The sequence below is a fragment of the Sapajus apella genome, unplaced genomic scaffold (assembly GCF_009761245.1).
Source record: "Sapajus apella isolate SASKATOON/1434 unplaced genomic scaffold, GSC_monkey_1.0 scaffold19, whole genome shotgun sequence".
In the NCBI taxonomy this organism is placed as follows: Eukaryota; Metazoa; Chordata; class Mammalia; order Primates; family Cebidae; genus Sapajus; species Sapajus apella.
This window is the reverse complement of record NW_022436959.1, coordinates 1,385,037-1,412,661: the sequence shown is the minus strand read 5'-3', so window position 1 is coordinate 1,412,661 and position 27,625 is coordinate 1,385,037. Positions and strand designations below refer to the sequence as shown.

At 37.7% G+C, this 27,625-nt stretch overlaps 1 protein-coding gene across 4 annotated transcripts in view; it reads right to left on the bottom strand.

Annotated features, from left to right (window-relative positions):
* AOAH (acyloxyacyl hydrolase) overlaps window positions 1-25,287 on the bottom strand; it is a 191,842-nt gene extending 166,555 nt beyond the window's left edge. Inside the window, exon 1 of one of the 4 annotated variants that reach the window (XM_032286786.1) lies at window positions 24,758-25,287. In XM_032286786.1, the coding sequence (XP_032142677.1) occupies window positions 24,758-24,884 (127 nt within the window). In that variant the 5' untranslated portion in view covers window positions 24,885-25,287. The remainder of the gene's footprint in view (window positions 1-24,757) is intronic. The other 3 variants (XM_032286785.1, XM_032286788.1, XM_032286787.1) reach the window with 3 other exon arrangements.
* Window positions 25,288-27,625: the final 2,338 nt, after the last annotated feature.

Genomic DNA, 27,625 nt, shown 5'->3' with positions numbered 1-27,625 from the left:
AATATCTGGTGAAAAGAAAACAAGAAAGAAAGGTGCAAAAATAGTCACTTAAAATGTATCCTACTGCTGGCCTTGTTTCCCTAAGATGTTAGTTACTCAGAGAGCGTGGCACTTAACCCTGGTGTGAATCTCACTGCACCTTACCCTTTCTTTCTCCTGCTGCCTACTCTTAGAGTCTGAACATGGATAGAGAGAGACAAGAGAGGAGAAAGAAAGAGAATGGAAGGGAGGAAAATGAAGGCTGCCTAAGGTGCTCTGGTATAGTAAAGAGTAGAGGAATTGGGGGGTCAGAGATACCTAGGCTCAAATCCTCCTTCCATTATGAATTGATGTATTTGGCAGGATTTTGGCCCCCACAGACTGGAATGACAATGGCCCTTGTTTGGTATATTAGAAACAGGCACAAAGTTTTTGCACTTCTTTCCATAAAGCGATGGTATCTATATCCCAGCACTTCGCACCTGGACTTGTGACTTGCTTTGACTAGTACATGAAAGAAAGGACAGTGTGTCAGATTGGAACTGAGTTTTCCAAAAACTTTTCAGCTTCCACTTTTGCCCTGTTCGACATTGCAGCTGTGAGCCTGAGCCAACCTGCTGGAGAGGCCCCATGAAGGGAAACCGAGGTGCCGCAGCCAACAGATCACCCAGATCATTCCAGATCTCCCTGCCTCTGCCATTCCACCATCTACCAGCTGAGGGCAGCTGCGGAAGTGAGCCCCTCTGAAGAATCACCTAGCTGGGCCCAGCTCACAGAATCTTGGGCTCATAAATGATGGTTGTGTAAGTATGGGGTTTGTAATACAGCAAAGGCTATCTGCACATCTGGCAAAAGTGTCGTGAGGCTTACCTGATACAACACATAAAATGCACATGGCGCCTGGCACGGAGCAGGCATTTAACAAATGTTAGTTCTTTTCCCGTCTACTAAGGTCACCACAGGGAAGACACATCTTCTCCACGAACTCTTTACAAAAATAAAGGCACAGAAGCTCATCTTTGAAAACTATGTTGCATCATCAACATTTTTATTTTCGTAGGGCTGAATCTTCTTTTATTGCAGACAACTAGTGTTTTCACTACCTTTGAGTAGATTAGACTCTGTGGCCTAACCTAACTACTACTTGAAACATTGTTTTTATGAGAAAATGCTCAGTGGTTTCAAAACTGCCAACTTTGCCAAGAACATTGGCAGCCAGAGAGGCACAGTTTTGGGCAATTAGTGGTGAAAACAAAGGCCGAGGGCACTGATGAGTGAGCAGAGCCCAAGCAAGACAGTGAGAAGAAATTAGCAGGCTGTGTTAAGAGACACAGGGTGGCTGGTTTAGCTGATTTAGAAATACATTTAAATGAATGATCAAGAAATGGGAGTGAAGATGCCAGGACACATACATCCTGTTGTTTATTCAACATGTACTTTTCAGCTCCTACTATGCTCAGAAGCTTGAAGAGTCACAGGTGAATAAAAGAAGTCACAGACCAATGGGGAAAACTGATGCCTAAATAAACAATCCCAGAAACCTGTAAGTACTGTGATAGAGGGAGTAGTGGTAGTGCTTTGGCAGCACGTAGGAGGAAGAAATTAACTATTCCTGGTGCAAGCTCTCAGTGATAGCTTCTTGGAGGAGCTGAGTCGTAAGGGATAGGAGGACCTCATTCATCAGAAAAAGGAGAAAAAGGCTTCCATGTGTAGAGTGGTAGGATTTCTTAAGAATTGGAGGTAAGAAAGAGAAGAGTTGGTCAAGGCTAACATTCAGAGTCAGTGGGGAAGGAAGATTGAGAGACGTAGGAGGGGGCTAGACTGTGAAGCACCTTGAAGGCTACAGGCTTCAGGCTTCAGGCTGCAGGCAGTACAGTCTAGAGTCCAGAGTGCAAACCAATGGTTTTCAACATTTTGCTCTGTATCTTCTAAAATAAATTTGAAAAACTATGAACTGACACATTTTAATGGATATCAAGAAATTACTAATGGATAGCAATCTAAATAGTTGCAAAGGATGTAAATTTGGGCAGGTTGTAAATGTTACAGTGGAACGGTTACATTAACCTTCCATGTGTATCCAAAGGAATCTAAATACCATAGTGCTTTATATCTAGTCTCATATATGACCAAACTCTTATTTCATAGTAATTAATTTTACATTGATAATTTCTATTCTTGAATTGAAAAGTCCACCTCCTTGAATTCTTCTTCAATCATAAAATTTTATCCAAATGTAATATATTTTTATAGTTGAAATTATTTTATTGAACACACTATTGTACTTCTCGATACTAAAAACATGTATAAAATTTAAATAAAATTTTTAATTTCCTGTGATACTCCAAGTTTGGAGGCTGGGTTGAACTTCCTTTGTTAGTAAAATCAACTTATCTAAACAATAGATAGCCAATTTGATAAACTATTATTAGATGACAAAGGTAAAATGTTATTGGAATTGCACCTCTTAATGACATTATTGAGGCTTTTTAATTGGTACCTACATCTGTTGAGAAATGCTGCTTATTCATGTAAAGAGACAAGGTTCAGCATCACTTTTATGCCTCTTTTTCATTGTTAAAGATGTAAGTACTGAGAAACATGTTTATTTGAATAAATAGATCAGAATTGAAGGACTTTTGATATAGCAATGTCACAGAATTCTTTGAACTTCTTCTGAGTTAAATGCCAAACATGTTGAAGTGAACTATCATTGAAAATTCTTTTAAATGATCTATAACTTGACAATTCTATTAAGTTTCCCTTCCATTTTACTGAAAGCAAAGAACTAGAAACTACCTGACTTGTAAAAACATGTTAAATCAATCATCTTTTACTTTCTCATTTTTTTTGGGGGGCAGAATATGTAAAAAAATTATAGCAGTTACTATTTTACTTAGCAAGACCCTGTTAAAATCCAATACACTCAGAAATAATTGGATAATGGAACTATTGTCCTTTTCAATACACCTTTGCCTGTACTATGTTTTAAATAAAATGCCTTTATCTTAATGCATGCTTTATATACATTTTTGTCAAATGTTGGAGCTGAGATTTACTTCATTCAAGTTATGGAAAACGTCTTCTGTATAAACCTAAATAACAAATTCAGATCTTATTATTAAAGAAATTAGTCAATCAATTTTTTCTTTCAGAAGAATATAACTTCATTTTTCAATTCACTTCAATATTTGTATTCTAAGACCAACAGTTAGACATATAAGATATAGAGAATGGATGGATAGATGATAGAAAAATGAATGGGTGAGTGGATGGACAGATTGATGGATGAATGGGTGCAAAGAAGGATAGACAGATGATGGAAGGAATGGACATATAGGTAAATAGGAGGAGAGAGAGAGAGAGAAATAATTTTATACTCAATACTATTCTGTCTTTATACACAAATCTACTTGCTAACAAGGAAATTTTTCAACTGCCAACAAATGCTTACTACTGCCAAAGTTTTTGCAAATGTTTTGTTGACTGTCTATTCAACTGTTCAAATTTAGAAATATAACAAAAGAATAGGACAAAATCAAAAGCCTACAAATGTATATCTAGATGATTTTGAAAGAAAATATACCAAAGTATCAATAGTGATCATCAGGATTTGGGAATCACAATTGATTTTATTCTTTAAAAGTACTTTTCTATATCCAAAATCTCTGTGAAAACCATGTGTTCTCTTATAAAGAAAAAAGCAAATTCTATTTTTTTAAACATAACTTATTAAATATGCTTTTTAATAGCTGCCTTCTACCTTAATACATTTGGGAAAACATGAAATATGAAAATTTCTAGAATGACATTTTGTGTTTCTGGCTGTCTGGTAGGTGTTTTTACAAACTATATCTAATTTAATCTTCACAACATTCTCATGAGATTGCTTCTTTCCAGATTTTCTTAGAAATCTGAGGCTCAGAAAGGTTAAACAGTATACTTTAAGCCTTTCAGATCAGCAGTGGCTAACTGGTGACTCAAATTCAGAACTCTTTTACTTTAAAATTTATATTCTCCTAAGCACCACACTATATATGTTAAAACAACATCCCTCCAAAGTGAAAATTATCAATCATGTTAATTAAAACAATCATTGCTGTACTAAAGTCTATGGGATTTGCAAGTATTGCTTCCAAGTCTGTGGCTAATCTTTTGGTTTTCTAGTGATGTTATCTGGAGAGCAAAGAGTTTAAATTGGATAAAGTACAATTTATCACCTTTTCCTTTTGGACGGTGCTAAGAATCTTTGCTTCATTCAATGTCACAGAGATTTTCTTTTAGAAGTTTTATAGTTTTAGCTCTTATCTGTATAGCTCTAGGTCTATGTTCTATTTTGAGTTCACAATTGTGTGTGATTTGAAATATCTAAGTTCTACCTCACCCTTTTTTTTGCATATAGATATCCCATTATTCCAGTACCATTTGTTGAATGACTACCCTGTTGCCATTGAATTATCTGGGAAACTTGGTTGAAAATTAATTGCCTATAAATTTATGGGTTTATATCTGGGCTTCCTATTTTTATCATTTTTCCGTGTCTGTCCCCATGCAAATACCACTCTGTATCAGTTACTGTAGTACCTACAGTAAGTTTTGAAATCGGGTAGTGTAAACTCTCCAATAGTGTTCTTCAAAATTGTGGCTGTTCTGGCTTCTTTACATTTCTATGTAAATTTTAGAATCAGCTTTCCAGTTTCCACAAAAGATCCCCTTAGGATTTTGATTAAAATTATGTTTAATCTACAGATCAATTTGGAGAGTGCTCACATCTTAACAGTATTGAATCTTCCAATCCATTGATACAACACATCTTTTCATTTCCATAAAGCCTTCTTTAATCTCAGCAATGTTTTGTAGTTTTCAGTGTAGGGTAATTGCATTTCTGCTGCTAATTTTATTCCCAAGCATTTTTGTTATTCATAGGATTGTTTTCTTAATTTTAATGCTTCAAAGTCTTGTGCCAATATAAATAAAAAATCAATTTTGTATATTATTTTTGAATCCTGCAACCTCATTAAACTCACCTATCAGTTCTAATAGTTTTTTTTTTTTTTTTTTTTGTAGATATCTAAGGCTTTCTCTATGTTTAGGATTATGCTGTCTGAAAATAAAGACAGTTTTACTTATTCCTTTCCCATCTTCATGCCTTCATCATTTTTCTTTTTTTGTTAAACTGAATAGAATCTTCAATATGATGTTGACTAGAAGTGGTGAGAGTAGACATTTCTACCTTGCTCCTGATCTTAGGAGGTATGCATTCAGTCTGCTATCACTAAATACAAAAATTCAGCAGTAGGGTTTCATGGATGTCCTTTATCAGGTTGAGGAAGTCACCTTTTCTTTCATAATTTGTTAAGAGATTTTAACATGAATGGGTGACAATTTTTTTCAAATAATTTTCCTATTTCTGTTGGACTGACAATGTAATTGTGCCCTCTACTATGCTAATTTGGTGCATTCCATTAATTGATTTTCAGATGTTAAACAGCCATGCTTTCTTAGGATAAACTCTGCTTGGTCATGATTTGTTATTCATTTTACATGTTGCTGGATTCCGTTTGTCAATATTTTGTTAACAGTTTTTGCATCTGTTTATAAAATCTTATTTTCTCTCCTTTTGATGTTTCCGTCTGGACTTACACGACAGGAAAACACAAATGAAGTGAAGTGTGTTTCTTCCTCCTTTATTTTATGAAAGAAATTGTGTTGGATTGGCATTATTTCTACTTTAAGCATGTTATAGAATTTACTAATGAAGTCATCTAGGCTTGGGATTTTCTGTACCTGGTTGAATAGTGTCCTCCTAAAATTCATGCCCTTCCTTGGACTTTAGAATGTGCTTTTATATAAAATAGGATTCTTGTAGATGTAATTAGTTAAGATGAAGTAATAGTAGGATAGAGTGGTCCTTAATCCAAAATGACCAGTGTTCTTCTAAAAAGAGATAACCACATACAGAGAGGAGAATACCACGTGAAGACAGACACACAGAAGGAAAATGGCCAGGAGACAATGTGGACAGGACTGGAGTTATGCAGCTGTAAGCCAAGGAATGTGAAAGATTGCTGGCAACCACAAGAGGCTAGGAGAAAGAGGTGAACACCTAAGTGCACACTTCTAGCCTTCAGAATTGTAAGAGGATAAGTTCTTGTTATTTTCAGCCACCTAATTTATGGCAATGTTTTTATAGCATCCCTAGGAAACAAATATAGTTTCTAATTATGAATTCCATTTCTTTACTTGATATAGGTCTATTCACGTTTTCTGTTTTTTCTTAAATCATTTTTGGGTGCTTGTCTCCTTTAGAATTTGTGTATTTTATCTAAACTCTCTGTCTACCTTCTTGGCACAAAATTGTTTATGATCTTCCCTTATAATCCTTTTAATTTCCTTCGGGTCTACAATGATGTCCCCTGTTGTTTTATTCCTGATTTTGATGATTGTGTTTTCTCTCCTTTTTAAATGGTCTAGCTAAAGGTTTATCTATCAACTTTATTGATTATTTCAAAAGAACTATATTTTAGTTTCATTGATTCTCTCTGCTGTATTCCTGTTTTTTATTTTACCAATTTCTGCTCTGCTCTTTATTATTTCCTTCATTCCACACAGTTTGGCTTTAGATTCTTTGTTTTCTGGCTTCTTGAGGTGAAAACTTACATTACTAATTTTTAGATTTTTGTTTTTAATAGGAGTGTTTAAAGTTATACATTTTTCCATAAGCACTGCTTTAGCTGCATTCAGTAGATTTTGATGTATTATGTGTCCATTTTCACTTAGGCCAAACTATTTTCTAATTTTCAAATAATTTTACTATGTTTTTGTAGATACATAATAGATATACATATTTTCAGGGCACCTGTGATTATTAACACAATTTTATAATGTTTAAAGAGCAAACCAGTGTAATTGGGATATCTATCATCTTAAACATTTGTCATTTCTTTATGCTAGAAACATTTGAATCATTGTCTTCTAACTATTTTGAAATGCAGGATAGATTATTGTAAACTCTAGCCCTCTACTAATCTATTGAACACTGGGTATTATTTCTTCTATCTAGGTATATATTTGTACCCATTAATCAACTTCTCCTCATTCTCCCCTCCCCTATTCTTCCTGGCATCTGATAACCACTGCTACTCTATCTTGAGATCTTTTTCTTTTTTTTTTTTTTAGGTCACATATATGAGCGAGAATATGCAATATTTGTCTTTCTGTGCTTGGCTTATTTTACTTAACATAGTAACCTAAAGTTGCATCCATGTTGTTGCAAATGACAGGCTTTCATTCTTTATTATGGCTGAATAATATTCAATTGTATATTATACCATATTTTATTTATCTATTCATCCATTGATGGTCCTGTAAATACTGCTGCAGTACACATGGGAGTATGCAGATACTGCTTCAACAGATTGATTTTCTTTCTTTTGGGTATAAATACAGCAGTGGAATGGCTTAATAATATGGTAATTGCATTTTCAGCTTTTTGAGGAACTTCCCTACTGTTTTCCATAGTAGCTGCATTAATTTACATTCCCACCAGCAAGGGTTTCCCTCTCTCCACATCCTTGCTAGCATGCATTATTCCCTGTCTTTTTAACTGGGTTGAGATCAGATCTCATTGTAGTTTTGGTTTGCATTTTTCTAATGATTAATGAGGTCGAGCATTGTTTTCATCTACTTGTTGTCCATGTGTGTCTTTTGTTGAGAAATGTCTAGTCAAACCATTTGCCCATTTTAAAATTGGATTACTTGTTTTTTTTTTGTTTTGTTGTTTTTGCTACTGAGCTGTTTGAGCTCCTTACATATTCTTGTTATTAATCCCTTGTTGGATGGATAGTTTGTGAGTATTTTCTCCCATTCTGTGGGTTATTGAGTCACTTTGTTGATTGTTTCTTTGCTGTGCAGAAGGTTTTTAGCTTGATGTAATCTTATTTGTCTAATTTTCTTTTTGTTGCCCGTGCTTTTGAAGTCTTACACACAAAAATTCATTGCTCAGACCAATGTCCTGGAGCTTTTCCCCAATGTTTTCTTGTAGTAATTTTGTAGTTTCATGCTTAGATTTAAGTTTTTAATCCATTTTGATTTTATTTTTGTGTATGGTAAAAGATAAGGGTCTAGTTTCATTCTTATGCATATCGATACCCAGTTTTCCCATGCCACTTAGTGAAGAGACTGCTCTTTCCCCATTGTATGTTCCTGGTGTTTTCGTCAAAAAATGGAATTGGCTTTAAATGCATGGATTTATATCTATTTTATAATTTTCCTTTGATTTCTTCTTTTGCTCATTTTTATCTTTCTTTTAAAAATATTTGTATAAATGTAAGAAGTATAAGTGCAGTTTTATTACATGTATATCATGTATATATTATGTAGTGGTGAAGTCTAGGCTTTTCGTGTAAACATCACCCAAATAGTGTACATTGAACCCATTAAGTAATTTCTCTTTCCTCACTCTCTTCCCTTCCTTCACGTCACCAGTGATAATTATTCCACACTCTATGTTCATGTGTATATAGTATGTAGCTCCCATTTATATGTGAGAATATGTGGTGTCTGACTTTCTGTTTCTGAGTTGTTTCACATAAGATAATGGCCTCCAGTTCCATCTATGTTGTTGCAAAAGACATGATTTCAGTCTTTTTTATGGCTGAATAGTACTTTATTATATATTTATATGCTTATATACACACCATGCTTTCTTTATACAATGATCCATTGATAGACACTTAATTCTATATCTTTGCTACTGTGAATAGTACTGCAATAAACATAAACATATGAGCAGGCGTCTTTTGATACAATGATTTCTTTTCCTTTGGGTAGATGCCCAGTTATGGGATTGCTGGGTTGAATGGTAGTTCTATTTTTAGGTTTTTGAGAAATCTTCACAGTGTTTTCCATAGAGGTTGTACTAATTTGCATTTCCTCCAACAGTGTATAAGTGTTCCCTTTTTTTCTACATCCTTGCCAACATCTGTTATGTTTTGACTATTTAACAATAGCCATTCTAACTCGTATAAAATGATATCTCATTGTGGTTTTAATTTTCATTTCTCTGAAGATTAGTGATGTTAAACATTTTTTAATATGCTTTTTGGTCACTTGTATGTCTTATTTTGAAAACCGTCTATTCATGTCCTTTGCCCACTTTTTAATGGAATTATTTAGGGCTATTTTGTTGAATTGTCAGAGTTGAATTTTAAGGTTTTCTTTAAGGAGGTGTGTTGTATTGCTTCGACATATTGTGGTATTTCCCAACTTTTTCCTATTGTTGATTTCTGATTTAATTTGAGAATTATTGATGTGATTTCAATTTTTAAAAATGAATTGGTACTTGATTTATTACATAACACATGGTCAATCCTGGTCCGTGAATGCTTTTTTGTCATTGAATGGAGTGTTCTGTAGATGTTAGGTAGATCAAGTTAGTTGTGTTATTCAGATGTTCTATATCTTTACATACTTTTTGTTTAATTCTATTGATTAAGAAGATAGGAGTGTTGAAATTTTCAAGTCTATTGTTGCATTGTCTGTTTTTCTTTTCAGATCTTTCAGTATTTGGGGGCTTTTAAATTAAGTTCATATACATAATTAACATTGATTATTATTTATATAATTATCAATATATTACCAATTATATAATTATCAATATATTATTGATATAATTAACATTGATAACTATTGATAATTATTATTATGTTAATACATAATATAATTATAATTATTATTATGTTAATACATAATTATAATTATTATTTCATGGCCCGTTTATCCTTAAGACATATACCTTTTTGTTGTGGGGATTATTCTACTTCTTAAAGTGCATTTTCTGGTACTAATACGTTTATCCCTATTCTCTTACAGTTACTATTTTTATGATATATGTTTTTCCATCCTTTTATTTTCAACCTGTTGTGTGTCTGAGTCTAAAGGTTTTCTCTAGCAAACAGAGTATACTTAGATGTTGCCTTTTAAAATCTAGTCTAAACATCTTGCCCTTTGAAGCGTGCAGTTCATTCACATATAATGTCATTTTCATACGGCAGCTATTTCTGGACATCTTGGGTTGTTTTTTTGCTCTTCTTTCCTTGTTTACTATCTTTTTTGTTGGAAACAAGTATTTTTTGTACTGTTTTACTTCCTCTGGTAATTTTTTAAAGTAATTTTTTGTTTAGATGTTCATATTTCTAGTAGTTACTGAGATTACAATGTGCATCTTTATCTTACCGTAATGTATTTTAAGTGAATGCTGATTTAATTGTGGTAAGATATCACAACTTTCCTCTAATATTGCTTCATCCTCAACTCGTATTTGGGCTATTTTTGTCAACATTTTATATCTATAAGTATTATAAATACAACAATTGTAGTGTTACAATTATTGCCTTAAACAAATTTTTATTTACAAATAAATTAAGAAAAGTGTGTGTGTGCATATACATATATACTATTATTTTATATTTATCTACATATTTACTTTCCTAGTGCTTTTCATTTTTTCCTAGGGATGCAAGTTACCATGTACTGTTATTTTCTTTCTTTCTGAAGGACTTCTTTTTTTAGCATTTCTTGTGTGGCATGTCTGCCAGTAATGCATTTTCTCTGTTTGGTTTATCTGGGAATATGTTTATTTCGCCTTCATTTTTGAATAATATTTTAACGGGATTCAGAACTCTTGGTTGATAACTTCTTTTTCCTCTCAGCATTTTAAATATGGGTATATCCTAGAGATATTCACTTCCAGACCACCACAATAAAGCAAATATCTCAATAGTCACATGAATTTTTTGGTTCTAGTGTTTATAAGAGTTATCTTTACTCTATACTGTTGTCTATTAAATGTGCACTAGCATTATGTCTTAAACATGTACATATCTTGATTTTAAAAAGACTTTACTAGTAAAAATTGCTGGTGATCATCTGAGCCTTCAGCAAGTCATAATCTTTTTGCTGGTGGAGGATCTTGCCTTAATGTTGATAGTTGTTGACTGATCAGGATGGTGGTTGCTGAAGGTTGGGGTGGCTGTGGCAATTTCTTAAAATAAGACAATAAAGTTTGACACATTGATTGACTCTCCCTTTCATGGAAGATTTTTCTGTAGTAGGCAATGCTGTTTGATAGCATTTTACCCACAGTAGAACTTTTCAAAATTGGAGTCAATCCTCTAAAACCCTGTTGCTGCTTTATCAACTAAGTTTATGAAACATTCTAAATCCTTCACCATCATTTCAGCAATGTTCACAGCATCTTCAGAGTAGATTTCACTTCAAGAAACCACTTTATTTGCTCAGTCATAAGAAGCAACTCCTCATCCATTCAGATTTTACTCATGAGATTGCAGCAATTCAGTCACATCTTCAGACTTCATTTCTAATTAGAGTTCTCTTGCCATTTACATCACACCTGCAGTTTCTCCACTGAAGTCCTAATCCCTTCAAAATCATTCATGGGGGTTGGAATCAATGGTTGCCAAACTTTTCTTAATGCTGATATTTTGACCTCCTCCCAGAATGTTCTTCATGGCATCTGAAGGTAAGTCCTTTCCAGAATGTTTTCAATTTACTTTTCCCAGATTCATCAGAGGAATAAGTGCCTATGGCAGCTGTAATGTATTATACTTATGCAATGTATTACCTTATGTAATGTATTTCTTAAATAATAAGACTTGAAAGTCAAAATGACTCCTTGATTCATGAGCTGCAGAATAGATGTTGTGTTAGAGACATGAAAATAACATTAATCTCCTTGCTCCTCTCTATCAGCACTCTTGGATGACCAGGTGCATTGTCAATAAGGAGAAATATTTTGAAATAAATCTTTTTTCTGAGCAGTAGTTCTCAACAGTGAGCTAAAAATATACGTTAAACCATGTTACAAACAAATGTGCCATTATCTACATTTTATTATTCCATTTCTAGCATACAAGCAGAATAGATTTAGCAAAATCTTTAAGGGCCCTAGGATTTTCAGAATGGTAAACGAGCATTTGCTTCAACTTAAAGTCACCAGCTGCATTCGTCCCTAATAAAAGAGTCAGCTTGTCCTTTGGAGCTTTAAAGCTAAGTATTGACTTCTCCTCTCTAGCTATGAAAGTCATACAGATGATAACTTCTAATAGAAGGCTATTTTGTCTACATTAACAATCTTTTGCTTAGTGTAGCTACCTTCATCAATGATCTTAGCTAGATTTTCTGGATAACTTGCCGTAGCTTCTACATCAGCGTGTGTTCTTTCACCTTGCACTTTTATGTTATAGAGATAGGGTCTTTTTTAAAACCTCATAAAGCAAACTCTGATAGTTTTATACTTTTTTGTTCAGCTTCGTCACCTCTCTTAGCCTTCATAGAATTGAAGAGAGCTAGGGTCTTGCTCTGGATTAGGCTTTGGCTTAGGGGAATATCATGGGTGGTTTGATCTTCTGTCTAAACCACGAAAGTTTTCTCCACATTGACGATAAGGGTGTTTCACTTTCTTATCGTTGGTGTGTTTACTGAAATAGTGCTTTTAATATTTTTCAATAGCTTTCTTTTTTCTTTTCTTTTCCTTTTTTTTTTTTTTTTTTTTTTTTACGTTTACCACTTGGCTGCTTGGCAAGTGACATGGCTTATGTTGGCTTATCTTGGCTTTTGACATGCCTCTCACTAAGCATAATAATTTCTGGCTTTTGATTTAAAGTGAGAAATATGTGACTCTTTCTTTCGCTTGAACAGTTAGAGGCCATTGTAGGGTTACTAACTGGCCTAATGTTAATATTATTATGTCTCAGGGAATTGGGAGGGCAGTGGAGAGGGGCAGAGATGGGGAAATAGCTGGTTGGTGGGACAGTCAGAACACACACATTTATCAATTAAGGTTGCTGTTTTATATTTGTGTGGTTCATGGCACCCCAAAACAATTACAATAGTAATATCAAAGATGACTAAACACAGAACAACACTACAGATATAATAATAATGAAAAAGTTTGAAATATTCTGAGAATTACCAAAATGTGACACAGAGACATGAAGTGAGCACAGGCTGCTGAAAAATGGTGCTGACAGACTTGCATGGCATAGGGTTGCCACAAACCTCCCATTTGTAAAAAATGCAGTATCTGCAAAGTCCAATAGAATAAAGCACAATAGAAAGAAGTGAGGCTGTGTGTCATTTTAATACCTTCTGGCCTCCAAAGTTCTGATGAAAGTTTAGACATTAGTCATGTTACTGTTTTCCTGTAAGTGATGTCATTTTTCTGTTTGTGCTTTCAAGATTTTTATGTTGCATTTGGTTTTCAGAAGTTTGAGTTTGACCGTAAGGTATCAAGGTTTACTTGTGTTAGTGTATTTGGAGTTTCTTGAGATTCTTGGATCTGTAGGCTTTTTTTTGTTTTGTGTTTTAAACAGACAGCGTCTTTTTCTGTCACCCAGGCTGGAGTTCAGTGGTGTGATCGTAAGGAACTGCAATGTTGACCTCCGAGGCTCATGCGATCCTCCCATCTCAGCCTCTGGAGTCGTTTGGCACACATCACCACACTGGGATAATTTTAATTTTTTTCAGAGATGGAGTCATGTTCTATTGTCTAGGTTTGTCTTGAACTCTGGGACTCAAGTGATTCTTCCACCTCAGCCTCCCAAAATGCTGGGATTACAGGTGTGAGCCACTGCACCTGGTCTTATTCTCATTTTAAAAAAGGTGCTAGCCATTACATTTCCAAAGACTTTTTACCCCCCCTTTGCTCTTTCCTCTCCTGGAACTCCTGTTTTATAAATGTTGAGATACTGGATATCACACTACATGTTTTTGAGGCTCTGCTCATTTTTATTCAAGCTTTATTTTCTCTATTCTTTGGTTGGGATTATTTATATTGATGTGTTTTTAGGTTCATTGATTCTTTCTTCTTTGAACTAAAATTTTCTGTTGAGCCCATCTAGTACATTTTAAATTTCAATTATTGATTTTTAAGTCCAGAATTTCCATTTGGATCTTTATTATAATTTTATATCTCCATTGAAATTTTCTCTATTTGCTGAACACTGAACACTGTCACACTATTTTCCTTTAATTCTTTCACTATGGTTGTGTTTAATTCTATCAATATCCCCATAACAGCACTTTGAAGTGTTTAATTCACTCAGAGCCCCCTTTTATTGACTGCTTTTTTCCATAAGTATGAATCTCTATTTTTTGTTTTTTTATATGTCTACTATTTTTTTTGTTGAAAACTGAAAATTTTAAATAATACATTTAACAACTTTGGATTTTTTTAATTTTTATTTTTCTGAGGGTTGTTGGCTCTTCTTTTCTAGTAAATTTTCCTGGCTTCAACTGCAGATCTGTTTCCCCTAGAGTGTAGAATTTCTGATATCTCTGCTCATTTATTAGCCCAATTTTTTTTTCTTTTTTTTTTTTTTTTTTTTTTGAGACGGAGTCTTTCTCTGTTGCCCAGGCTGGAGTGTAGTGGTGCGATCTCAGCTCACTGCAACCTCTGCCTCCCAGGTTCGAGCGATTCTTATGCCTCAGCCTCCCAAGTAGCTGGGACTGCAGGGTCTCACCACCACACCCAGCTAATTTTTGTATTTTTAGTAAAGATGGGGTTTCGCCATATTGACCAGACTGGTCTCGAACTCCTGACCTCGTGATCCACCCACCCTGGCCTCCTGAAGTGCTGGGATTACAGGCATGAGCTACGGCGCCTGGCCTTTAGCCTGGCTTTCTAAGGATCACTCCAATGTCTACATAGCTTAGAGTCATTGAGCAACTTGTGCTGAAACACCTCAAGCTTATAAGGCCTCTAACTGTTCAAGTAAAAAAAGGTGTCACTGTTGATTGATCCACATGTAAGTTAGGGAATATATTCAGAGTTGCAGCCAGTTCTCAAGACCCCGTCAGCTTTCACTTTCTGCTGAACACTTTTAAGTCGCCGCTTGCACATGCATGGTTTTCCAATCAATTAGGAATATGTAGAGAACTTGTCTCAGCCCTTCTATGATGCTCTTCTCCAGATTGTTTCCAGGATCTTTTTGTTAAACGTCCAGCTGATCGCCATTGCTTCATCTGGGACCAAACCTTGAGCTAGCAAAGCTGTAGGTTCTGCTTGTTAATTCCCAACAGACTTCATCACTTTTGGCTGGGAAAGCCATGGATCTTCACACCTCGGTTAAATCATCTGTCCCATTAGCAGTAAACTTTCTGGTTTTTGCAGCCAGCTCCACAGTGATAAACCTAATGTTCTCACTAACCAAGCTGAGGGCAGGGTAGATAGAACAGCCCCAGGTAAGGAGGCCACAATCTCATTGCTTTTCCCAAAGTTCATGCAGTTTTTCAAAAATAAACATTTCTCAATTCATTGTATGTCACTGGTGATTTCCCATGCCCTGAAACACTTGTGACAATTTTTCCAGTTTTATAATTGGTCTTTTGCACAGAGGAACCTCTGACACCTTCATGCGATCATCATCAGAATTCTCTTTTGTACTTATTTTTATCTGAAGGAACCTAGAGGTTTTAGGTTTAATAAAATAAATGTCAAGTTAGACTTCCCTAATTACATTTACATTTTGTTAAATTGCAGGGGTCATTTTAAAAGACAGATTTTTTTTTTTTCCCAAAGCAGCATTCAGGCAAGGATTTTCCTAACGTTGAAAAACAACTGTTTTATAAGCAAAAAGGCATGACACTGGAGTGATTTGTTTTCTTTCCAAATTTCCAGAGTGTGAAATCCATGCAGAATAACTTGCACATAAAAAACAAAAAACGATTAACAAACCCAAACCTCAAAAAACTTGTTCAGTCTGCAACTTAATCTTCATCTATTGATTTCCATTATGTATTCATGTCTATTTGGTGAATCACTTTGGAACTAAGTCACATAAATTCTCTTTTTTGATATTATCTGAGTGTTTAGTTTGAAGGCTTTTTTATTTTTGGTCTTTTTAAAGCATTTCTATGTGTAGAAGGTAGAATTATCGTATTTTTGTCTCCTGGTGAACACACCTTATTTAATTCCCTATTCTGAATAAGGGCAGAACCTATGAATATGACTGGATATCACTTCCATGGTTATATTCTGTTATATGGCAATGACAGAAAAGATTCTGCATATGTAATTAAGGACTCCAATCAGTTTATTTTGGGTTAATCACAAGTTTCCTAGATGGGCCAGGCATAATCAGGGAGCCCTTTAAATGTAGAATTTCTCCAGCTGGTTTTGAAAGAAAGAAATAGCTATGCTACTAATTCCCTAGGAAGAGGGGCAGCCTCTAGTTATTGAGTGTGATCCCTAGCTGATGGCTGGGAAGCAAATGGGACCTTACTCCAGCAACTGCAAGGAACTGTATTCTGCCAACAACCAGTGAACTTGCAAGAGGACATTAGTTTCAAATCAGACTAAAGCCCTGGACAACACTTTGACTTCAGCCCTGTAAAACTCTGAGCAGAGAACCCAATTATGCTATGTCCAGACTTCTGAAGTGCAGAAATTGTGAGATAATACCTTTGTGTTGATTTAAGCTGATAAGTGCTTGGCAATTTATCACAGAGCAATAGAAAACTAATACACTGTGAAATCTTTCTTTATAAATGAATCTTCCCTTAAAACACCCAAGATTTGAGAATTTGTATTTATATAAGATACAGATTGGCATGAAATTATTCAGTTATTCGGGACTTTTTGCCTTACAATAGGTTTAATTTCAAGACTTCTAGAGCACAATTTCTGTGCATTTCTTTCTTGATTTTCAAAAGAACAATCACAACCCTTTTGTGTACTTGCTATGTAGCAAGCACAGTTCTAAGTGATGGGCTGTTCGCATCACCCTGTGTAATTCTCATTTTGCAGATGAGGGGAGTGAGGTGGTGCCAAGGGCGAAGCTATGTCCCCAACATCACATTTGTACAGTGATAGAACCAGGATTCAAACCCGAGAGCCTCACGCTCTGCAGCTCTTAACCCTATGCCTTTTGCTATTGCTTCCACAAGGATATTATAGAAAGTGTGGAAAATTCAGAAAAGCACTGAGAAGAAAATATAAATCACTAGTAACATCTCCATTTAAAGATAGCCATATAATCACTATGAACGTTTCGGTGTTCGTTCTATCTAGGAAAACAGCTCTGTCAATAGAGAGGTGGGCACATTTTAACTTAATGGGGATTTTACTCTGCTTAATGCTTTACAACTTCCTGTTTTTTCCCTTTTTCATATACACATTTACAAATGTTCTATATTCTTGCCCATAGTATTAATACATTTACTAAAAAATTTTTTTTTTCTTTCTTCCTGAAGTACAGCATGCTGGCATCATGAATTCTTTGGGTTTTGCTCACTGTGTGACCTTTCCCCAAAGTCACAGACCCTTCTCAGAGTGTCTTTGTGGTCTTTCTCTTCAGGTTTTGACCTCAGAGCAATCCAGGAAAGAGAAAGGCAGATGGATGGTGGAAAATTCAGATGATCAGAAACCTACCATTTGTGCTAAGGTTGGCGTTAAATGCAATGATAATTTAAAAATAAAGGTAGAGGATTACGGAGAAGAGAGAGTGTATGGGAATGCCACAGTGAAAGGCATGTGCAGAGGGCAGCAGTTGTGTCCAGGGAACAGGGGTGGTCCAGCTAGACCCAAGGATCTGCCCGGCCTGTGAGGGTGGAATGTGTGGTGGGTCAGATGTGGGGCCCCTGTCCACATTGCACAGCTGAGCCAAGACCATGAACCCCGCCAGCCCCAAAGCTTCAATTGCTGGCACTCTTAGGGCTGAGGACAGAGGCTACCTCCAAAGGCTGAGAACCATGAACATCAGAGTGACGAGTAAGTCCTCCTGGAGAACTAAGATCAACCCTCTCAGAGGAGGGAAGGAAGAGGAGAAGCTGAGTTACCCAAAGCAGACTAAATTTAACCACGTAAATGGCAAGATGAAATGTTTTCTGCTATCAGCAGAAACAGTGTCTTATGAACAAGCATTCAGTCATACAGAAATAGTGTGAAATTTCTGTGTATCTAAGTTGTGATAATAAATTTTCAACCTTCTGCTGGCTCTGTCTAAATCCTTCCTATTCTTGTCAGTGATGCTTACTTTATCACTCACATTGGCTTGAAATCATGAGGCCACCTCTGTCTTTTCATCAATCAAACTATGAAGTCATCTTGGACCACTCTGTGTGTGATATGCGGGTATGGAGGGGGATTACAACCTGACACTGAAGGCACTCTATATTTAATCAAATGTGAATAAGGGAAAAAGTCAGCTTTTTTCTTAACCTTTTAAAAAGCTTCCTGAGTACCAAACTGTGCTTTTCAAAAAGTCAACATTCAGTGAATTAATTTAAATGTCACTGACTTAGAAACATAAGGATTACTTTCCCCTTAAATCACCCATGTAAAGAAATGATGTTTTGCAAAAATGAACACATCTTATTATTGATTCTGCAACATTTGAAAAGTGGCAGAGAGAGGCACAGCCTGCTCAAGCATAGTTGAACCTGCATTTGCTTAGTGTTCAAATGGGACGTACTATTCAGTGCTAACAAATACGGTAAACTGGGGAAGGGACCTTGGGGCTTTCCACAGCTTAATTTTGCTTTGGGAATACAGTCATGACCACATTCTCCGGTCTTCTGGTTGGTTCCCCACTGTAGGGCTGCTCCTTGGGATTGAAGCAGGGGTTGTTTGTGATGGGGATGTAGGCTCAATAGCTCAGTAACTTCTGTGGGGGCTCCTTTTGGAGTATCTCTCCAGTCACAACAGTACCCTGCTTTGGTGCGAGCTAACCCCTCACTCCATGAGCCTGGCAGCCATATCTGTACCTCGAGCTCTCCCCACTCTCACCTGTCCCTTATTCAGTGGACTAAAGACTTAGCTCAGACTCTCTTTGCTGGGAAGTTGGGACTGGCCACCAGAAGGTGAACTTACCTCTGTGGGCTGAACTACCACATACAAACTCAGGGCTTGTGGGAGCCACTAGTCAGCCAAAGAGTGGAGAGTATTAAACCAGCTGGTCTGTTGGGATAGAGATGGAGGCAGCGGGGAGTTGCCAGGAGAGAGAACTCTCTGGGTTCCTGGCAGACAACATTTTTTGTTTCCTGGCTTAATTTTTAAGCCTGTTTTCTCCTTTTGATTCTAAAATTCACTCTTAGAATTCTCACAAGCAAATTTTCTCTCTCTCTCTCTCTTTTTTTTTATGCTTAGCCTAGTTTAAGTTGATTCTTGTTATTTGCAACCCCAGGAGTTTCGCTCCTGGTTCCCATATTCATGGTGAGGAACTCGGTGTCTGGGAAATAAGATGAAGGAACAGGCATATGACAAGATAAATCCAATAGCTGCAGCAACAATTTAAAAATATAGGTCTTAGATATGGCACCAAAAATATGAGAGACGAAAGAAAAAACTAGATACAATGGCCTCCATCAAAATTACTAAATTTTGTTCTTGAAAGGACATCATTATAAAAGTGGGGGAAGGAAACAGAATTGGAGAAAATAGTCTGAATCATATGTCTGAAAAGAGACTTGTATCTAGAATATACAAAGAATTTTTACAATTCAACAACAAAAAGTCAAATTTAAAAAGGGGCAAAATATTTGAATTGAAACTTTTTTTCAAAGAAGATATACAAGTGATCACCAAGCACATGAAGGATGCTAAGATCATTATCGTTTGAGAAATGCAAATTAAAACCAAAAATGAGATCTCACTCCACAGCTACTATGATGGTGATACGCAAAAAGATGAATAACTAAGTGTTGGCAAGAAGGTGGAGAAGTTACAACTTTCATCCACCTCTGGTAGAAATGTAAAATGGTGCAGCTGTTTGGAAAATAGTCTGGCAGTTTCTCAAAATGTTAAAGATGGAATTACCATATGCCCCAGAAATTCCACTCCTAGGTAGATGCTCAAGAGAAATGCAAACACATGCCCACACAAAGACTTGTACATGAATGTTCATAGCAGAACTATTCATCATCGTCAAGAATTGAAAACAACTCAAATGTCCATTAACAATGAATAAATAACAAAACCAGATATGTCCATATAATGGAATGTTATTCGGCTGTAAGGAGAAATAAAGTTGATGCATGCTACAACATGAATGGACCTTGAAAACATTATGCTAAGTCAAAAAGGCCTGTAGCAAAAGGCCATGTCTTATATTATCCTATTTATGTGAAATGCTCATAGAGACAGAAAGTAGATTGGTAATTTCCAGGGGTTATAGAGAGAAGGAAATGGGGAATGACTGTTAAGAGAACTGGATTTTTCGAGGGGAGTGATGAAGTATTCTGGAATTAGATATTGATGATCAATGCACAACTCATGAATATACTAAATGCCACTTTTAAACAAGGGTGAAGTTTATGATATGTGAATTATATTTCTCAATAAAACTGTTACTTAAAACAATATAGGGAAATATATTACCCTGATTTAATCACTCCAATAGTAACATAATCACAATTAAAGTAAGGAATAAGCCAAGTTTTAACCAGCTAGGTAACCTTGAACAAGTTACTTATTTCTGTTTTTGTTTTTCACCTGCCCAATGAGGATAATGATCATACAGACTTCAAAAGGTCATCATAATGATTAAATGGGAATACACGTAAACCTTTTGGAAGATGGCTTATCACACAGTCAGTGTCCAAAAAATGTTGGCAATTATTATAACTATTAACTTGCAAGTGTAATTTGTGTGGCTGAAGAGCACTTGGTTGTAGTGACTTTCTCTAGGCATCACTTCAATTAGTCCACATTCAACTCAGAGAAAAGATGGACAGTGCTATCCCCTGAGAAGAGTTGAGGAGACCAATAGCACAACAAATTTTATGAGTAAGAAACAAATATGATTACTCAACAATAATCTTCATAAAAATGGATGAAATCCACCTAATTCAGTTGACCTCAAGAAAAACAGGAAGGAAGAACTTCTTCCAAGAGTTGGGAAGGTGATACAAATATTTTATGTTATTATGATCTTATAAATCAAGGCAAGGGTATCCTTTTATGATCAAGGTAAGAATTTATGTTGCAATGGCAACTGAAAGACAGCTGACAATGAACAAAAATGAGGAGGGCTGGACACAGTGTCTCATGCTTATAATCTCAGCACTTTGGGAGGCTGAGGCGGACAGATTGGTAGAGCCCAGAAGTTTGAGACCAGTCTGGACAACATAGTGAGTTCCTGTCTCCACAAAAATAAAAATAGAACAATTAGGCAGTCATGGTGGCGTGTACCTGTAGTCCCAGCTACATGGGAGGCTGAGGTGGGAGGCACTAGAGCCTGGGCTGTTGAGGCTGCAGTGTACTGTAATTGCACCACTGCACTGTGGCCTGGGTGATAGAGCAGGACGTTGTCTGTATTTAAAAATATATATGAATCATTCTTGCTCAAGTTGGGATGATCAGAAATCCAGTTGCCTAATCAACTTTTGCTCAGAAAGGTTTTTATGGCCCGGGGTCTTTCAGCAAGCAAGTGAATGCAACAGAATCTTTGGGATAACTGAGGCTTCCTTCTTTGACTAGCAATATTCAGGTAGAAATGTTTCTAAAATTCTAAAGTTTTAAACACTCTTTTCCCTTTCACCGAGGCTATTACTTCACCTTCCCCTGGCGGCTTTATGAAGTCCATAGTGTCCACTTCCAAGCTGTGAGTCTCTGCCCTGCACTTCCTGGGGCTCTGCGGGGTCTGGCATTGGCAGTTTAAAGAGTTCTAGAGGAAGGGTATTATCAAGGGCACTAAGGGCCCAGTTCAACATTCATTTTAAAGGACTGTAATCTTTACAAGGCTCCAGGTTCTCATTTTCCTCTAAACTGGACAGTGAATTTCCTGAAGACAGACATTCTAAAAATCCTTCTTCTCCTTCATTTGTTTATCCTTGGCTCTGAGCACAGGGTCTTGCATATTCAGTGGCCATGTGAGGAATGAGTGCATGGAAATGTTTGAGGACCACCTTTCTGATGGAGGGTTTGAAGGCATATAATCCTGCTTTTGGTCAGAAAGTTGTGAGGGTGTTGGCAACAAATGTAGAGTTAGAAGAATTCCAATCAACAATTCCTTCTCTTCTGTCCCCTCTTCCACATACTTCTTTCTCTTCCCACCAGCTGTGAGAGAGCGGACCTCGCTGCTTCCTGAGACACTTCCCACATGCAGCGCTTTCAGTAGGTACACTCCAGGATTCCCTATCAGGAGACATTTCCTCCCCAGCTTCTGGAGCCATTGGTCTGAAGGACGATGTTAACATCAGAGTCAGTCCGTTGCCAGATTTGTCACCACCAACGAGAGATGTCTCAAAATTACAGCTCTGCCTTGGGGTTAGGTCACATCCAGGGACTGTTTGATGTGGGAATTCCAAGACCTGAACTGACTTCAGGACAACTCTGAAGAGCTATTTTAGTTCCAGAGCTCTCAGTGGGATCCCCTAGGTCTTCTTTCATGGCTGCAGCACAGCCCGCCTTCTCCCTGCCAACCCCACTGCCTTCCTCTCTTGCTGATCTTTTTGCCAAGAGCACTCCTCAATAAACTCCCCTGCACACACATATCTAATCGGGTCTCCCCAAAAAGCCAACTTCCAACAGTGAGGCACCAAGTTGGACTGCCTTCAGCACTTGTTTCAGCACGCAGGCAGGGCTCAGAAAGTGTTCACCACAAGGCTGGACTCCTCCTGCACCTACCTTCCTTGCTATTATGACAACAGGTGAGTAAGTCACCTAAGTAGAGTTAGCCAGAAGAAGTTATGAGTTGCTGGGAAAATGGGTGTTAAATCATCCTCAAACCTAATCAACAACAGAGTCTCCAAGCTCTTGGGGCTGTAAGAATTTGTGTGGGCAACCAAAGTGAACCTCTGTGAATCATAGAGATGACCACATATTTCTTGACCCTTACCGTCAAAATGAGGGGTCTATGCCCCCTACCTTTGAGTCTGGGTGGAGGAACCTGTGAATACTTTGAGCAATGGAGGATGGCAAGCGATGCTGTGCCTGTTTCCCGACCCAAAATTTGAAAGATTGGCAACTTCTAGTTCCTGTCTTTTGGAGTTCTCTCTGGGATTCCTAGGCTGCCAAGGAAGAAGGCCTACTACCCAAGACTGCCATATGTGGGCACTCTGATGGCACTCCCAGATCAGCCAACTGTCTAGCCATTCCCTCACCCCCAAGGTGCCAAACATGTGAGTGAAACTGTTTTTGTCAGTCCCAGATCCATCAATCCACCATGTGAACACCACCTCCTAACCTCAGTCACTTCTACATGGAGAAGAAGAATCACCGGCCAGATCTGAACAAATTTTTGACCCATAAAATCATAATACAACAAAATGGTTATTATTGTAATTTTTGATGCAGCAATGGAAAACCGGAACAACCCCATCCTGAAATCCCCCCAACACCTCATTTTTACTCTCCATGACCTCATTGAGAACAGGGCAGAGAAAGGAATGAGAATCTCCTGTCCATTTTACCGAAGCGAAGGTCCAAGGATCTTAGGTTTGACAACTTGCTCAAACTCAAACATTTAGTTTGCAACAAACCCAGAAGTAAAACTGATTTCATCTGAGCTTTTCTCAAGTGTATTTCCATTTGATAGGCATTAGGATTTTGTTTTGAGAAAAATGAAAGGGTGGTAAATAATTATTTAAGGAAACCAAATGCTGGATGAGGATGATCTCCCAGGCATGATTCAAAGGGCCACACACCTCTGCTTCTAGGTCTCTGGAAAATAGAGTCTCAGGGAATCTGGGTCTTAATTAAAACAAGACTTTGAAAGTCAAGGTGGATCTCCTAACATGGACAATGACCTGAGGCCATGATTTTGAGGCAGTAGAACTAATTCAGATATTTTTCCATGTTGTCTCCAGAAACAATTAAGTGTCAGAATCTGTGTTAAGATTTTCCATTTGCAGCATGTGGCCTCCAAACTTATCCTAGAGTTCTTTTCCTGGCTTCTCAAGCTAGGATTCTATTTTGAGGTCTGCTCATCAAGCAATTACTTACTACTGGGAGTTCTGAGTCTATGTGGCTTTATGGACTGCACCATCTAAATGCCGCCACTGTTATAAGAATTCACATGTTATGAGAGCTACAATGTGAATATCAACAATCTTCCCTTACTTTCTACTGACATCCAAACAAACAAACAAAAAAACCTTGGAAATAAAACACTTCATTAAGAGATAAGCCAAGAAGCCATATCAGTGCTCAGTGTTTCCAGGTGATCGCCAAATTTGGATTCTCTGAGAGACGGAAGAAAGCTAAGATGGTTGAGTCCTTACTGTGTGCAAATGCCACAGACTTACATGCACGGTCACAATTTTCACAATAGCCCTATGAGGTGGGTCTTATTAGCTTCAGTTCACCAATAAGGGCACAGAAGCTTGGAGAGGGTTAAGTACCTTGCTCCCGGTTTTGCAGCCAGTAAGAAACAGGTGAGAAGGGTAGGAGGTGGGCAGTGAATCAAACTCAGATGTGTCTGTCTGAGGTCAAAGCCCATGAAAAGCAGTGAAATTTTCAGGTTAAAATAGCCGGAAATAATAGTTGCCTATACAAGAAGCAAAAATTCCAATCACCAATGAGGTGGAAGAGTTTTATGCCCAATTTAAACTCATACGCTTTTTATTCACAAAGATGTATGTAGTGTCAATGTCAACCCTTAGACTCTACATTTTTCTGTGTCAGTGAGGTTACTGGTACCTTACTTGGAATCTTACAACTCTTGATATCATCAAACATGCGACTGATTATGCAAGCAAAGTATTGGACCCCATTGTTATGTCTATATAAAAAATACAAAAATATTTATTTACGTACCTACACAGGTGTGGCCATTGGAGTCGCTGAGCCTGGACTGGTCCTCGTAGAGTGGAGAAGCCAAGGACTGAAGGGGCGGAAGAAAGAATAGAGGCGCCACCATAAAGACTTTCCAGGGGGACTGCATCTCTGAGCTATGCACCCCAAGTGATCACCTGGCTCCAAAAAGCTACCAGCTGAGGGATACTGAAGTTGAGGTCACAGAATCAACTAGTCTCTCGTTCTCTGACACACATGCTACCCTCTCACATACACACTTTTCAATAAGTGTGAAGTGAATAAAAGCACGCATAAACACTCACAGACCCACAGCTTGCTCTTGTGGGATCCTGAGAGAGCCACACACGAAGAGCTGGGGAGAGTCCCGGGTGTGCAGTTCTGCTGAGCTAAAAACTGCAGGATAAAAAAAAAAAACCCAAGTTGCACAGCGGCAGCAACTTCCGTGCTCCCTGGCTGAAGTCAGTGACCATAAACCACGGGAGCCTCGAGGCTTGCCGGAACTGATCTGTTGGGTTGGTTAGGAGGCCCTTCCCCTTTCATTCTTGCAAAACAAAACAAAACTAAAGCTAAAACGGAGAAGAAAAAGAAAAAAAAAACTAAGCCAGAAGCACACAACCCTTTAACAATTTGATCAGCAGCACCCACGTATTGTAGACATTATAAGTGATTACATTCAGAAGTTATTTAGTTTTGTTTTAAACAGCTCTATATGGTGAGGTTGTGCTCCTTATTTTGTTGTTAAAGAATATTCTGCTCACATAATATCTTTCCTCTGGAGAAGTTGGGTTATTCCTTGGAGGGTCAAGGCCTTTCATTTGGTGTGCAGAAGATAAGCAATGCAGAAAATAATGGGCAGTTAGCATGGTGGGATTTTAGATCTAATGAGAAAGAACGTGGGTTAGAATTAATCAATTCGTATTTGCTAGGCTGCCTGTGCACAGTGCATCTTTTTTTCTCCAGAATTTCAAAGTGCATTTACATTTCCTACCTGTGGATGATTTGTTCCTTGTCAAGAGACTGATTTTCTGCTCTGAAGAAGAGAACTGAACACTGTCTTTCTGAGGGGGAAAAAAAATTCGAACCAGATCATACGTAAAAGACATGTATAACCTAAATGCTTCGCTCTAAAATGGGATACAACAAAGTCATATGCCGTTCTCAGACAAGATAAGAGGACAGGACACAGCCTAGATAAATGTGGGAGGTCATGTGATTCTGTTTCTCTCTGCTTAGGCTCTGAGGGAGCTTATTTACAAATTTTGAAACATTATGGAAGCTATCTAAATTGTTAGCAATTTAAAAAAATAGCATTTGGAGTAGCAGGTAAAGTTTTAGAGTACCATCCTTTTCAGGATGGAGGAAATACCAATTTTTATGGTTTGAAGATTTCTTGTGCAGGTATTAGTCTTACAAGTACTGATGGGGATACAATTCTCAGATCTGCAGCAGCGATAGCACAAGTCAGAGGGTTTCCCCAGTTATGCCCCTGGCCCGATACTGAGGATATTGTTGGGTATCTTGGGTCACCCATGAATCTGTGACTTCCTCTGGGTCTAAGGTGCTGCTGCCTCAGTCCCTCACTCAGGTCACTAGGATCACCTGAGTGGTGGGGCCTAGAGAAGTTCCAGAGACATCCAAGGGAGGGTAACTAAAGGACTGCTTAGGAACCCAGATTGTGAAGACTGAAAGGCTCATGTTTACATCTCATATCTACTGTTTATTTCTGAGTAATGTATTACACCAATGATGTAACTTTCTCCCCTTCAGCGTCTTTTTTTTTTTTTTTTTTTTGAGACATGGTCTCACTTTTTCATCCAGGCTGGAGTGCAGTGGTGCGATCACAGCTTACTGCAGTGTCAACCTCCTGGGTTCAAGTGATCTTCCCACCTCAGCCTCCCAAGTAGCTCCTTTCTTTTGGGGTAATGGTAATATCTGCTCCATAGCACTGCTAGAAACACTCAAATAGAGGGTGTATCCAAACTGCAAAGCAGCATGGCTGGTGAGAAGTAAGTGCTTAGTGCATCTGGCTATGACCCTAGTGGGAATGCGATGAAATCTGCACCCCAGGCCAGCTTCAAGAGAATTCCAAGACACCCATGGTAGTTGTAGGCCAACATGTCACACATGGGAAATGGCGAGGATAGGAAAAGGCAGCATTTATTGAATATCTTTCAGGTATGCTTGAGCACTCCAGGAGTGCGTGGTCTAGTCTGTCTAATCCATAGATGCGTGAGGACTCTTCAGGAGGCTTCTGGAAGAGCATTCGACACAGGCTTTGGGCCTCTTGAGGCTCTCCTGGTCTCCCGGTATACCTGTGAGCAGGTCTGGAAACACTCGAGTGACAGAAATTTCTTGGTATGCCGAAGTATAAGTTTTATGCCCTTCTTCGCATGTATGTGGGCCAGGTAGTGCCATTCACAATCATCCCAGGGATGTGCAGCCCCGAAACTCCGTTGTGCTCAGGCTTTGGGGCTGGTCACAGTGGGCATCACTGTGGGCATCACTGTGGGCATCACTGACTTAGCTGTGCAGTGTTGGTGCAAGTCCCATCCTGTTTCTAGAGGCGAGCGTTCTCAGCTGGAAAAGAGAGTGAGACTCTACTTTGTAGGCGTACGCCATAGTAGGACCTGGCACATAGGTTTTCAGTAAATGGAAGAAATTTTCATGCTTGGAGAGCAAGTTCTTACTGGGCAAGATCAAAGGAAGAATGCAGAAATCAGAAAGTGATTTTGCCAACAGAAGCTGCCACAAACTACATGTGTGCACAGACCACCGAACAAAACATCCCTTTCTATCACCAGGATGGGGTGGACCCTCCCATTTGCACAGGTGTCCTTCACACTGGCTGATAACATTGCCTCTGACAGG